Genomic DNA, 14,015 nt, shown 5'->3' with positions numbered 1-14,015 from the left:
CCTCAACACTATTCATGGTAGAAGAGAGTGGTACTTTAATCAGTATTTGCTCATAAGATTCGCAATAAAAAATGGGACTGTTAAAACTATTTTAGTGAGTTCTGCCTGCAGTGACAATGACCCACTTCAGATTCTTATTTAACTCCATCATGTGATGATATTGACAGATTGTGATTGATAAATTAGAAAATTCTTTACCTGCTCCCCATCAACTCCTGGAGGTCCAACAGGGCCTCCCTCTCCCTGTAGAGACAATGTAGATTACCATGAGCTTGCTGAGTTCGAGGCACCGTTAACATTTTATGGGATGATTTCCAAACAATTTCAGCTACAAACAAGAGACTGAGCCAATGTACGAGAAACCAAAGGGCATCTACTGTTGCAATCAAAAGTATTCAATCCCCATTGCAAGTTAGGTTTATTAGCAAAATTTACAAACTTTCTGTTGTTTTCAATAAATCAATCAAACAAAAACAATGTATATAGCTCAACACAACTAATATAACAAAAGTTTTTTACAAGTTCAACCCAAAAAGCTACTTTTACGGATTAGTGCAGTTTCAGAATTATTCACCCCATGAATAGAATTTCTCATAAGAGGACATGTGTAGATAAGGTTTTGTCCCAATCACACCCAGTAATAATAATAACAATAATCTTTTTTTATATCGCGCCAACATATTCTGCAGCGCAGTATAATAATCAAGCGCTTTATTAGTTGGATCAGGAATGTTTGAGATAAAACACATGATACCAGGACCGGCTAAGGGTTTGCTGGCTGTGGTCTTTGATTGCATGGTAGAAATATGGTGGAGTCAAGATAGTGGCCCAAAAAGTAAAGGTAAGAGATCATTTCCTTGCAGAAACAAGGAAAAGGATACAAAATCATGCTGCAGGCATTGAATGTCCCCAGAACTACCTTTGGAAGGAAAGTTTGCAAGTTCAAGAAACACTGGTTACACTACTGGCTGCCACCAGATTCTTGAGGAGGCAAATGGTCTAAAAAGCTTGAGTAATTGTAAGGCTATGTTCACACGATGCGGTTTTTGCTGCGGATCCGCATCCTTTTTCCATGCAGGGTACAGTACAATGTTACCCTATGGAAAAAAAAAACCGCTGTTCCCACGCTCCTTTTTTCCGCTGGAAAATCCGCGCTGATTTTCTGCGGAAAAAAAGAAGTACCATGTCAATTCTTTCTGCGGATTCCGCAGCGGGTTTCCACCTGCACCAATAGGAAAATGCAGCTGGAGACCCGCAGTGGAATCCGCAGTAGAAAAAGGACTGAAAACCGCAGTGAAAACCACCGCAGGTTTTGCACTGCGGTTTTCACAAATCAGGACCTGAATAATCCGCAGCGAAAAAAGGATCGTGTGAACAAGGCCTAAAAGACCTGCAGCAAGCATTGGTTACAGGAGGGATTAAGGTTTCAGTTTGCACAGTGAAGTGAATACTAAATGCTTAAGGTCTTTGTACATCTCTACTGACCAAAAAGCACAAGAAAAGTTGGATCAAAACGATATAAATAAGCAGACATTTTTGGATTCTGTTCTGTGGAGCACTGAAAGAATGAAGCATGCTCTGAAGAGAACACCTTGCCTACAGTAAGGCATTGTGGTGGCTGCTTTGCTTCATTTGTCACTGAAAAACAGAAACATGTGGTAAGATGGATTCAATCCAGTATGTGAAAATCCTAAGATAAAATGTCATGTCTTCTGTGAAGAAGCTGAAGCTTGGACATCATTGGACTTTCCAACAGGACAAGCATACTTTAATATCCACCAAGATTTGGTTTCAGAAGTCCTGGAAGATCCTGCAATGGTTGTCTTAGTCATCTGACTTAAACTTCATAGAAAATCTTTGTTGGGAATTTAAGAAGACCGTAGTAGCATGCAATCCCAGGATATTAGTATAACAAATGCCTGTGAACATGGGGAATGTGCTGATTGCTCAAGAACACTGTCTGAAGCAGGTATATGATTATGCATCTTGATTGCAGTTGGTCATAACAGCCAAAGGTGCTCTACTAAATACTAATGATGGTTGTCATGAGGGGGTTGAATAATGCTGAGACTGCAGTCGTCACTAAAAGGGCATCTTGTGTTGCATTTGAAGAAACCATTTGTTATATTAGGTGCGTTGAGCTGTTTAAATCGTTTTTCTTCTTTTATTTTTTTGCAAACAGCAGAAAGTTTGTAAATTTTGCTAATGGACCTAATTTGCAATGGGGTTGAATAATTTTGATTGCAACTTATAATCTTATGATACAGGAGTCTCAGATTGACTATGATTACTGTATATGATTACAATGATTACTTCCAATAAAGACAATAGTGCATATTGTGGCCATTTGCTGTTTTAGCAATGTACTTGTATTTTTCACTATGGAACAGCCCTGATACTGTATGTAACATATTATACAGTGCACGGGAGATAATGACTAGATATAAAAAAGTCTAGAAATGGATGAGAATTGTAGATTAGTACAAGGCAAATTTGATATGAATCTGCACTGGGATTTATTTAACACTCACAAATTCTTTTAATGAGAAGCCTGCACTGTAAAAATCATGTCTTCATAAACTATGAGACATGCCACAAAAGCAGCTGCACAAGCAGGGGCTAGTAAAGCAGGATACGCTCTGAATGCCACAAACACATGGACACCATGCACAATGCCACATGACACTTTATATAGGAAGAAAATACATGGGACGTTTTGGTCAGCGCAAAGAAAAGCTATTTATTAAAAGTTAAACTATTTTCGAAAATAAATTCTGAACACTTCCTCGCAGTTTTCAATATCTCTGCTTGCTGTCATTTAATACATTTTCATTGTTTACTTCCAGGAGATAAATCTCCGTCCCGGTCATGCGATGGACACACAGATACACGGCTCATTAAAGTTTTAGTACTGCTGCCAGAACAGATTTTTATCTTCTAAAAAGTGATCAATGTGACAATGCCAAGACAGTTTTTTTAACAGGGTTTTTTTTAAGGTTCCTTAATCACTATTTTCAGTGGCTCCTAAGGAATTCATGAGATTTTTTTTTAGAAAAATCACTGCTTTTATTAAAAACAGCACTATCATATATGGGCTGTATCTGATATAACAGTGTTTTTTAAAAGGCACCAGCTGCAATACCAAACACAACCTATAGACAAGAGTGGCGCTGTCCGAGTAAAAAAGAACAGCCATGCTTGTTCAGGCTTATACAAACCATTTCTGTCTGAAACAAATGACCACATCCAGTTCTGCAGCTTCCTTGGGGCTGCCACAAATCAGGGCCTGGCATTCTTTTATAGGGACATTCTGTTTGACTCTTCTATGTCCTGTCCATGGATTAATCTGCATGGTTGAGCAGCATGTAACCAACCAATGACTTTGCTATTGTGCTGCTATGTTACCCATAATTTAGGTAGCTACATTTTAAGGTAAAATATAGTCTAAGGTATAAGCACTGTTTTTACCTGCACTTTACTCCTTAAATCCTGAAATTCCCTACTAACTGAACATACGATGTTTTACATACCTCTATCTTCTGGATACAGCAGAATACAAATTTTAGTTTCATTGTATTACACAAAAATCAACTCTAGAGGGCAGCAAACACCCAAAGTGATAGCAGAAAAAGACTGTATATAATAGAACTACACTCACCGGCCACTTTATTAGGTACACCATGCTAGTAACGGGTTGGACCCCCTTTTGCCTTCAGAACTGCCTCAATTCTTCGTGGCATAGATTCAACAAGGTGCTGGAAGCATTCCTCAGAGATTTTGGTCCATATTAACATGATGGCATCACACAGTTGCCGCAGATTTGTCGGCTGCACATCCCAAAGATGCTCCATACAAGGCAGGATGGATCCATGCTTTCATGTTGTTTACGCCAAATTCTGACCCTACCATCCGAATGTCGCAGCAGAAATCGAGACTCATCAGACCAAGCAACGTTTTTCCAATCTTCTACTGTCCAATTTCGATGAGCTTGTACAAATTGTAGCCTCAGTTTCCTGTTCTTAGCTGAAAGGAGTGGTACCCGGTGTGGTCTTCTGCTGCTGTAGCCCATCTGCCTCAAAGTTCGACGCACTGTGCGTTCAGAGATGCTCTTAGGCCTACCTTGGTTGTAACGGGTGGCGATTTGAGTCACTGTTGCCTTTCTATCAGCTCGAACCAGTCTGCCCATTCTCCTCTGACCTCTGGCATCAACAAGGCATTTCCGCCCACAGAACTGCCGCTCACTGGATTTTTTTTCTTTTTCGGACCATTCTCTGTAAACCCTAGAGATGGTTGTGCGTGAAAATCCCAGTAGATCAGCAGTTTCTGAAATACTCAGACCAGCCCTTCTGGCATCAACAACCATGCCACGTTCAAAGGCACTCAAATCACCTTTCTTCCCCATACTGATGCTCGATTTGAACTGCAGGAGATTGTCTTGACCATGTCTACATGCCTAAATGCACTGAGTTGCCGCCATGTGATTGGCTGATTAGAAATTAAGTGTTAACAAGAAGTTGGACAGGTGTACCTAATAAAGTGGCCGGTGAGTGTATAGATTTTAATGTCTGTGCTTATCACCGATATACACGAAATATGGAAAGAATACCTTTGGTCCAGGCATGCCCATTGGCCCGGGGGGTCCAGGTGGTCCCTGTCATAAACAAAAAGAACTGTGAGACAACTACTATATCCTCCATTGCTGGAAGCAGCTGACATGGTTAGAGGGGACATAACACGACATTTGTTAAATGCATCACATGGAGCTGTAACAACAGACGGGGGTCCAGACAATGTTATTCAGTTTGTTTTCCTAAATGGGACACACAAAGGGCCTGTTGCTTTTTCCCGTGTTTTGGTGCCGCCTTCCACATTACACCTCTGCCACTCATCCCTACATCATATCTGTGATCTGAGAACAGTGGCATGGCATTGGTCGCCAGCGCCCGGGGCAAGACCGGCAACCCGTGGGCTGGGAGCACTCCGAGGCCTGGTAGAATTACACTTTGCCCTTTTAACTCTCTAATATTTTTTGTCTTTTTGCTGATGTCCAACTTACAATTTTAAAAGTAAGAACAGTCATACATTATTATATTTTTGCTTTTTTGTATCACTAATTTATTGCCTTTGCCCTAACCCTAGTTAGGATTTCTAAAAGTATTTAAAAACTTCAAAACCTTAAACGTTTAGTGGGTTTTTTTTTTTTTATTTGAGACAGTTCCACACGTGGCTTTCTGTCTCTCCTAAAAATTACAAATGGGAGGAGAGGCGGGGACCTGCGGGAGAACACAGTGCGGCCTTTGTCATCTCGGTCTGGGTACAGAGCGCTGCAGCCGATGACATCTGGACTGCACTGGAACCTGTGGCCTCAACCAAGATGACACAGAAGCCCCTGGTCCAGGGTTGCCAACCATCCACAAATTCCAGGACAGTCCGTAAAAATAAGGCACTTTCTTGCTCTGTCCGTCAAAAAAAAATTGAAGGCGTCGGTGCATTTTTTGACATTGTAGAAACTTTTGCAGATTATTTTGACTAATTATCATCATTTTACAGTTTACAGGGAATGCAGCTGACTTTTTCATATCAGAATTACGGGCTGTAGACATGTATCACCTACAGGTGCATCTCACAAAATTAGAAGATCATCAAAAACTTAATTTATTTCAGTTCTTCAATTCAAAAAGTGAAACTCATATATTATATAGAGTCATTACAAACAGGGTGATCTATTTCAACTGTTTATTTCTGTTAATGTTGATGATTATGGCTTACAGCCAATGAAAACCCAAAGTCATTATCTCAGTAAATTAGAATACTTTACAATCATAATGATTTATTATGGTTTCCCAATGTGTCCCTTAATAATATTGTCTCATTTTTTTATAAGTTGTCCAGGAAAAATAAAAAAGACAAGTTTGAAACCCTGCCCTGGCCCTGGCTGTTTAACTCACCTATTTCGCTGGAAAGGCACTCACTTCACCACTCCAAAGGGAAGTAGCAGCGGGAAGATTACATTTTGTGCCCCAATGGAATTTTACACCCGAGGAAACAGCCCCTGTTCTCTGCCCATGCAACACTACACCACTATCTGTGGATATTTACAATGGAGGTCTGTTTCACAAAGTTTTTGTGGTTGAGATGTTTATGGCTTCTCTGGACTGGGTAATGACGTGAGCATAGTTTCAGTTAGAATCATTAAAGGAGTCTGTGTCACTATTTATTACTTTACTCTGGCTGTGTGTTTATTTACAATATAACTATAGGATTAGTAATGGAGTGGCGTCTTATAGATGCCTCTCTATTACTAAGCCGTGGGCTTGATGTCACCAGACAATACAAAGGTGACATCAACCCCACAAATAAAAATCCCACTTGCCACCGCTATCGAGCAAGTGGGAAGAGCCGAGCAAAGTGCCAGAATTGGCGCATCTAATAGATGAGCCTTTTCTCAGGTGCTGCAAGCTGCTGTTTTTAGGCTGGGGGCAATTTCCATGGCACCTTACCAGCCTGAGAATACCAGACCAGTCTGCTTTAGCAAGGCTGTTGTCAAAAATTTTGGGGGGACCCCATGCCGTGGCAAGCACTGGATGTTTTGGCTCCCATTCAAGTGAATGGGGTCCGGGTTCGGGTCCGGGTACTGTTCTGACACCTGATCCCAAGCTTTTTTTAACTGTTCGGCCGAGTCTGCCGGACCCGAACATCCAGAGACCCTCCCATCTCTAGTCTCCATGATTATACTTAATTGACAAGTCTTAAAATGTAAGGTTACTGGCAACATCACAAAATACGCAAGATTACAAATTATACCACAAAATGCCAACAAAGCAATGTTAGCCAAACTCACAACTCAATTGGCCTCAACCTTCATTTGAGATGCAATATAGGATTCATTAAAAATTTGGAACCTAAAATTGCCTGCAGGAACCTTGGGTAAATCAGAATAAATACTCTAGAAAATGTAATGTTTGCTCTAAAATTCCAAAGACATACTGATAGGGAATTTAGATTATGAGTCCCATTGGGGACAGTGATGACAATGTATGTAAAGTGCTGTGGAATATAATAGCACTATATAAGCAAAGCATAATAAATAATATATAAAATATTATAATATATATAAAAATTAATTAAAATGGGAGTCCATGACTTTATTCTTAAAGGGGTACTCTCATCTACAATATCCTATCCCAATATGTGGTAGGTGTAATAAAAATAATATTAGCAAATACCTCCAATTAGAAATGCAGTATAGTTCTTCTGATTCGCTATGTCACTTACCCCATATGCAAGGCATTGCAGTAGCTTAGATATCCACGGTTGCAACCACTCATATAGTGATGGTGACAGTTTGTTACTTAGCTGTTTAAGTGTCACAAATATGGATAACTAAGCTATTGCAATATCCTGCACATGGGGTAAATGACATAGCTTATCAGAAGAACTATACTACATTTCCAATTGGAGGTATTTGCTATTATTATTATTACAACTACTACATTTTGGGATAGGACCTTGGAGACGGGAATACCGCTTTCACTTCTTCATCGCTAATTGTGATATATTCAGATTCATTTGGAGGATGTGTCTGTACATGTACCCACCATAATTGTCACTAATATGTTGCTACATGAAAACATATTAGGAAATGTTTTGTTAGTAAATTTGTGATATGTTCAATAAAATAGAATTAAAGCGACCCTTATTAAATGTGACTATACCTAATGGTCTCTGCAGTGCTAGCTCTTCTTCTGTGTCTGAGATTGGTGCTCCGTTTCTTCATGTCCAGCCTAACCACTTTTGATGCATGTAGTCCTGTGGCACGCTGCACTGATGTGAGATGGACCAGGGTCAATGCTGTGTCCATCCCAAAGTAGTGGAAAGGCAGGGGAGTCGTAATTCAGATTTGGCATATTGCTCCATATGCCAACACAGGAGCAACTTTAGGCATAAAGAAATGGAGCACCCATGTCAGACATGGAGGGAGCGATAGAGAACTGTAGCCACATTTAATATTTGGGAACCTCTGAGCTCTCCTGACATCTCTGCTATAGTAAATATTTAGATTCCTCATGACATATGGATTGCAAAGCATTTTTTCTTATAACACTTTACTGTACAATTCCTCTGTTATTCCCCCCAAAATCTATGAATTAATTGACAACTGGGCTCAACAGTCGTTTACAGGCTGAAGTGGTCCAATGGCTGCCAATGTTACAGCCAGCGTTGGGGGCGGCTCCTTTGGCAAGTGAAATGTGTGACAACTGTAACGCCCAATTGCCAATTTATTTACACATTTTTAGGACAAATAACAGAGGGACAGCCCAATTTAGGATTATAAGAAGAGATGATTTAGAATTGCTATTCCATGAGAAATCCAATTCATTTCTAAAACAGACATGTCGAGGGTACTGGTCCTTTTTATATCTGTAAGAAAAAGTTAGATTTTAATTTTCTAAAATATTTAGGTTTTGTTTTAAAAAAGCAAAAGAGATCCATATTCTTATTGGGAATCTGTCAACTGAGTTTTTGCTATCCCATCTGAGAGCAGCATGATGTAGGGCCAGAGACCCCAATTCCAGCAATGTATCACTTACTAGTCTGTTGCTACAGTTTTGATAAAATCACTATTTTATCTTCTGCAAATCTAGCAGTACTCTGAATGCTGAGCTCTGTATAACCCCGCCCATGCCACTGATTGGCAGCTTTTTTGTGTACACTGTGCATAGGAAGAAAGCTGCCAATCAGTGGTGGGGGTGGGATTATACAGAGCTCATAAATGTAAAGGACTGCATGGCTGCAGGTTTACTTGTGATAATCACCTGCTGATAAAACTGTGATTTTATCAAAACTACAGCAAGTAGCCCAGTAAGTGATATATCACTGGAATCAGGGTTTCTGTTTCTATATGATGCTTTTCTCAGATTAGGTGTTATTTTTTTCTATTTCAGAATATACTCTTTATAGTTATGATTAGCAGAGTGTAACTTAGAACTCCTGAGCCCCAATGGAAAACATGAAACATGGCTGCCACTCATACCATATTAGTGTCTTCTTGGGTTATATACCTTTAGGCCCCTGACGCACTCTTTACAATTTACATTATGGTTATAGAATATTACTGTAACAGTCATATGGATGTTTTTAGCTAAGAACTCAGTGGTTAGTATCAGTTATATCCCTTCTCTACTATTTGCTTTGTGTTAGATTATTAGTCCTTCTATTAACTACAGCCTGGAAGGCAGCAGGGGAGAGAAATGGTGGTATTTAGTAGGTAGTGGATTCATAGAGATCCATTCTTTCATGTGTCTAGATTCTAAGCATGCAGAAACACAAAGCACTGAGCCACACGTGACATGTATGAGCACTCCATGCAGGTTCATTACCGTAACTGTTATGGCAGTAATCCTCTGATGACAAGCCATAGTGACAAGAAATAACATTGTGTTTAGTATTACAGCATACTATAACATAGTACAGCTTTTCTCCACTAAAGCAAACATTGGATCATTAAACAGCATAGAATTAGTGATCCTGATATACAGGATGGGTTCCAGCCTCCATCCTATCCCAGCGCTTGTTCCCAAGTGATCCTGAATAAAACAGTAACTGTCATATATAAAATACTTGTCACTCCACAAACTAACCAGCAAGTGTGTAATAAATCATGTGTGTCCTCGGCAGATGATGTCAGGCAATAATCCACAGAACATCTCTATATTACAACCAGCCAGCAGCAATCAAAGAGACAGTAAAAGACTGCCAGAAAGTCGGCGTGATTAATGAACTCCCCTGAAATGAACACTCGATAAAGCTACTTATGAAAGGAAGCCCAGGTCTCCACTGACTGTTAGTCATAAAGCAGACTAATACTCCCTAATAGCCATGCATTACCCCACGACGTTCAGTGTCTTACCTGCAATGCTTCCTGGATATTTCCATTGTAATCTATGATTTCCGTTGCTCCTTGATCACCCTTTTGCCCTGGGGGGCCCTGTTTTATATAAAAAAAAACAAGCTTCATTTTACTGTCCTCTTCACCTATTTATTCATCTTGAAAAAAGGTTATTTTTACCCACGTTGCTTCATTTTGTATATTATTTGTTGGTACTTTTATAGTAATTGAGCGCAGATAATTATAGGGGTTTCTCCAAAATCAAATATGGACAAGGTAGGTTATAAATGTCTGATCTCTAGTGAGGGGATTCGGAAGGACCCCAAGAGATCAGGCACTTATGACCTATCCTGTCCATATTTAATTTTGGAGAAACCCCTACAATTATTTGGCCCTTGTGTACATTCTTCCTCCATATGATTACACTTCAATATGTACTGAGTCCATTATTTTGTCCATGCTGTAACATGTTCTGGTATATTTTGTGGCTGATTATTTCTAAGCTATAGTGTTGTGTCTGTGGACCTCTGTATTTACTTTTCAGCTAATAGTTTATAGACTGTGAATGGAGTGGCAATGCGCATGCAGGTCAGCTTTTTAATTCATACATGACCCCCTTTCGTGTGATCAGGTGCGGTTCCAATAGTGGACACTTATCACCAACCCTGTGGTTATCCACTTTCAGAAAACCTTCTTCTATAAGCAGCAGCAGTCATAAAAAACAAACTGATTGTTGCTTACAGACTGTGGCAGCAGGGAAGAGTGTTTGCTGGACCAGGCGAACACAAGTAATATTCGTTATGCTTTTTTTATAGAAATAAGTTTTCTGTAAGGGGGCAACCCTTAGAGCATTTTTTTTACCACTATTTAAGGGCTTTGCCACAAAAGAGGCTTTTCTGTTTTTCTTGAGGTCGGTGTGTACCTACACAAGGATTCACCAATTCACATGTATCATGAGATTAAATTAAAGGGAATGTATCAGCAGAATCATCCTCCTAAACCGTCTATATGGCATGTAGCTAACAGGAAGGTAAATAAAATGATACCTTGCTATCTGCAATCTGATGTCATTATTCCAGAGAAATCCATGTTTTTCTTATATGTAAATGAGCTGTTCAGGACTATGGAGCGGGCACTGATCTGCATGAGAATCTGCAGGTAACTCTCCCTTTTATTTATAATAATCTCTGGAGGCAGATTCTCATGCAGATCAGTGTCTGGCACATAGTCTTGATCAACAAATTTACATATGGGGATTTCTCTGGAATAAGACATCAGATTGCACATATTAAGATATCATTTATTCAGCTTCCCATGACCTCCACGCCATATAGATGTCTTAAGAGTGTTGATCCTACTGGCAGATTCCCTTTAAAGAGGGAACATAGGGACATAGCGCAAGAGCAAAGTTTGACAAACACTGTGCCTTCACTGCTGTATGCTACCAGTAAAAAACCCAAATCATGTAGTACCAAAAAGTCAACTTACTCTGGGACCGATAGGACCTGCATCTCCCCTGCTTCCAGATTCTCCCTGAAATTACAGAATATACAATTTTGCAAAAACAACTAATACAAGTCAAGGGCCCAATTACTTAAATATTTTCATGCACACACAAGTTAACCTACAATCAACCTAATGAATTGCATTGCCACCTAATCATGGATTAAGCATCTGTTTGGTGTGTGAACATAGCTGAATTGGTGGCTTCACGTCCTAATCCTAGGAACAGCTGATACAGACAGAGAAGATGCTGTGGAGATGAGTCAGTGTCTCTGAGTGGAGTTCCTGTAAAAAATCCCGGGCCACCTGTGTCACTCTTGATTTGTGCTCTACTGTCACTTGCTGCACCAAAGCCAATAAAACATTCTCATTTCAGTAAAGGAACTGGTTGAAATTGGGTAATCTATTTTAAAATGAAGCTGAGGAGCTGCACCCATGGGGGACAAGAAAGCTATGGAGCTGTGAACTTGTAGCACAATGAAGATGTAAACCTGTAAACTTGTGAGACAATAAAGTCTATGAACTCTGAATTTATGAGATAAAGTTGTGAAGTTCTGAACTCATGGGATATTTAAGCTGCGGGGCTCTGGATTTGTGAGATAATGAAGCTGTGGAGCTATGACCTTGTAGCACAATGAAGATTTAAAGCTGTGGACTTGTGAGACAATAAAGTCTATGAACTCTGAATTTGTGAGATAATAAAGTTGTGGAGCTCTGAACTTGTGGGCTATTTAAGCTGCGGGGCTCTGAATTTGTGAGACAATGAAGATGTGGAGCTGTGAACTTGTAGTCCAATGAAGATGTGGAGCTGTGAACTTGTGGAAAATCAAAGCCTGCTCATTTTACGGGATAATAAAGTTGTGGAGCCTTGAACTTGTGGGATGTTTAAGCATTGGGTATCTGTATTTGTGGGTCCATGAAGTTGTGCACAAGTAAACATGTGAGATAATGGAGCTGAGGTGCTCTGAAAATGTAGGTGGTAAAATCCCAAGAACTCTGAACTTGTGGGATAAAAAATTCCCTGGAGCTCTGAACTTGTAGGATAATGATGACATGAACTCTGAATTTGTGAGAAAATGAAACTGTGGAGTTCTGAACTGGTTGAATGATGTAGCTGTTAAGCAATGACCTTGGCATATAATACATCTGTGGCGCTACGAACTTGTGGCGCAATAAATCTATATGTAGCTATGAAGTTGCAAGATGATAATGCTGTATAGCTGTGAGCCTATAACTATGAACTTATTGAACAAAGAAGGTGAGGAGCTATGGACATTATGGCTGTGGATGTGTGAGCTAGTCAGACAACTAGCTATTGTGCTGTGAGCTTGTGTGTAAACTTCCATGACAGTCACATTAATTCATGGTATTGTACTTACTCTGGGCTTTCCAGAAATATACTAATCCTTCAAAATATGTAAAATTTCATCACTAAACCAAATGCTCTGATGAACATATGTTCTGCTGAATTAAACTCTGCAAGATTTATATTATTAAGAGGATACAGGAACCTAATGGGATGGATCTGTGCCGAGCAGCAATTACTACTCATCTGGGACACAATTCCTGATTAATAGCATTATCTTTTTTTTTTCAGCATTCTTGGTTTGCACTCTTTCAAGGATTACATGTGCTTTGTTCATATAGATATATCTTCATTCAGGTATCTAGTTCATTTTATTTTTGTGTACCGGTCACTGTTTCGGAAACTGCAATGATAAGTATATGGTCTCATCACCTTCTGTGCTGGTATATGAGTGTTTCTTTGTCTTGTGGGCTTGATTCATTGAGACCGGTGTGAGGGTGCACGCTGGACTCAGACGCTCCTGATTCATGAAGAGGCATATGACTTTTCATGAATCAGGAGCAGGGCTGGACTGGCCATCGGGCACTTCTGGCAAATGCCAGAAGGGCCGGTGCCAGTAGTGGGCCGCTGAACGCCGACTCACCCCCCCACCAGCGCCGCCACATTCAACTATACCAGCGTCTATGACGCCGGTACAGTTGAATGCAATGATGGAGGAGAGAGCGTCTGCTGATGCCCCCTCTCCCATCATTCCCCACTCTGCCTCTGACACTGTGGGTGCGCGCGCACTCACTGTGTCCCAGGCAGTGCAGCAGCAGCCAACGAGACAGGAGCAGGGAGCAATGCGGGCACGAGGAGAGGTGAGGAGTATGTTTTTTTTGTTTTTTTTTACTGGACTGTGGGGCTATTCTCGGGGGGAGGAGAGATGCGGGCTGTGCTGTATACTACTATGTGGGCTGTGCTGTATACTGCTAAGTGGGCTGTGCTGTATACTACTACGTGAGTGTGCTGTATACTGCTACGTGGGCTGTGCTGTATACTGCTATGTGGGTGTGCTGTATACTGCTACGTGGGCTGTGCTGTATACTGCTACGTGGGCTGTGCTGTATACTACTACGTGGGCTGTGCTGTATACTGCTATGTGGGTGTGCTGTATACTGCTACGTGGGCTGTGCTGTATACTGCTATGTGGGTGTGCTGTATACTGCTACGTGGGCTGTGCTGCATACTTCTAAGTGGGCGGTGCTATATACTGCTAAGTGGGCTGTGTTATCTGCTATGCGGGTTGGGCTATATATTATGGGGGTTGTGCTATAT

At 40.5% G+C, this 14,015-nt stretch overlaps 1 protein-coding gene across 3 annotated transcripts in view; it reads right to left on the bottom strand.

Annotated features, from left to right (window-relative positions):
- COL25A1 (collagen type XXV alpha 1 chain) overlaps positions 1-14,015 on the bottom strand; it is a 643,948-nt gene that overhangs the window by 84,271 nt on the left and 545,662 nt on the right. For all 3 annotated transcript variants that reach the window (XM_077278990.1, XM_077278988.1, XM_077278989.1), the window contains 5 exons: positions 11,378-11,422; positions 9,911-9,988; positions 9,381-9,404; positions 4,607-4,651; positions 199-243 (listed from right to left, as the gene is read on the bottom strand). In XM_077278990.1, the coding sequence (XP_077135105.1) occupies positions 199-243; positions 4,607-4,651; positions 9,381-9,404; positions 9,911-9,988; positions 11,378-11,422 (237 nt within the window). The remainder of the gene's footprint in view (positions 1-198; positions 244-4,606; positions 4,652-9,380; positions 9,405-9,910; positions 9,989-11,377; positions 11,423-14,015) is intronic.

This window comes from Ranitomeya variabilis, chromosome 1 (genome assembly GCF_051348905.1).
Source record: "Ranitomeya variabilis isolate aRanVar5 chromosome 1, aRanVar5.hap1, whole genome shotgun sequence".
NCBI lineage: Eukaryota > Metazoa > Chordata > Amphibia > Anura > Dendrobatidae > Ranitomeya > Ranitomeya variabilis.
Note: the sequence above shows the minus strand (reverse complement) of the source record. Positions and strands in the feature narration are given on the sequence as shown.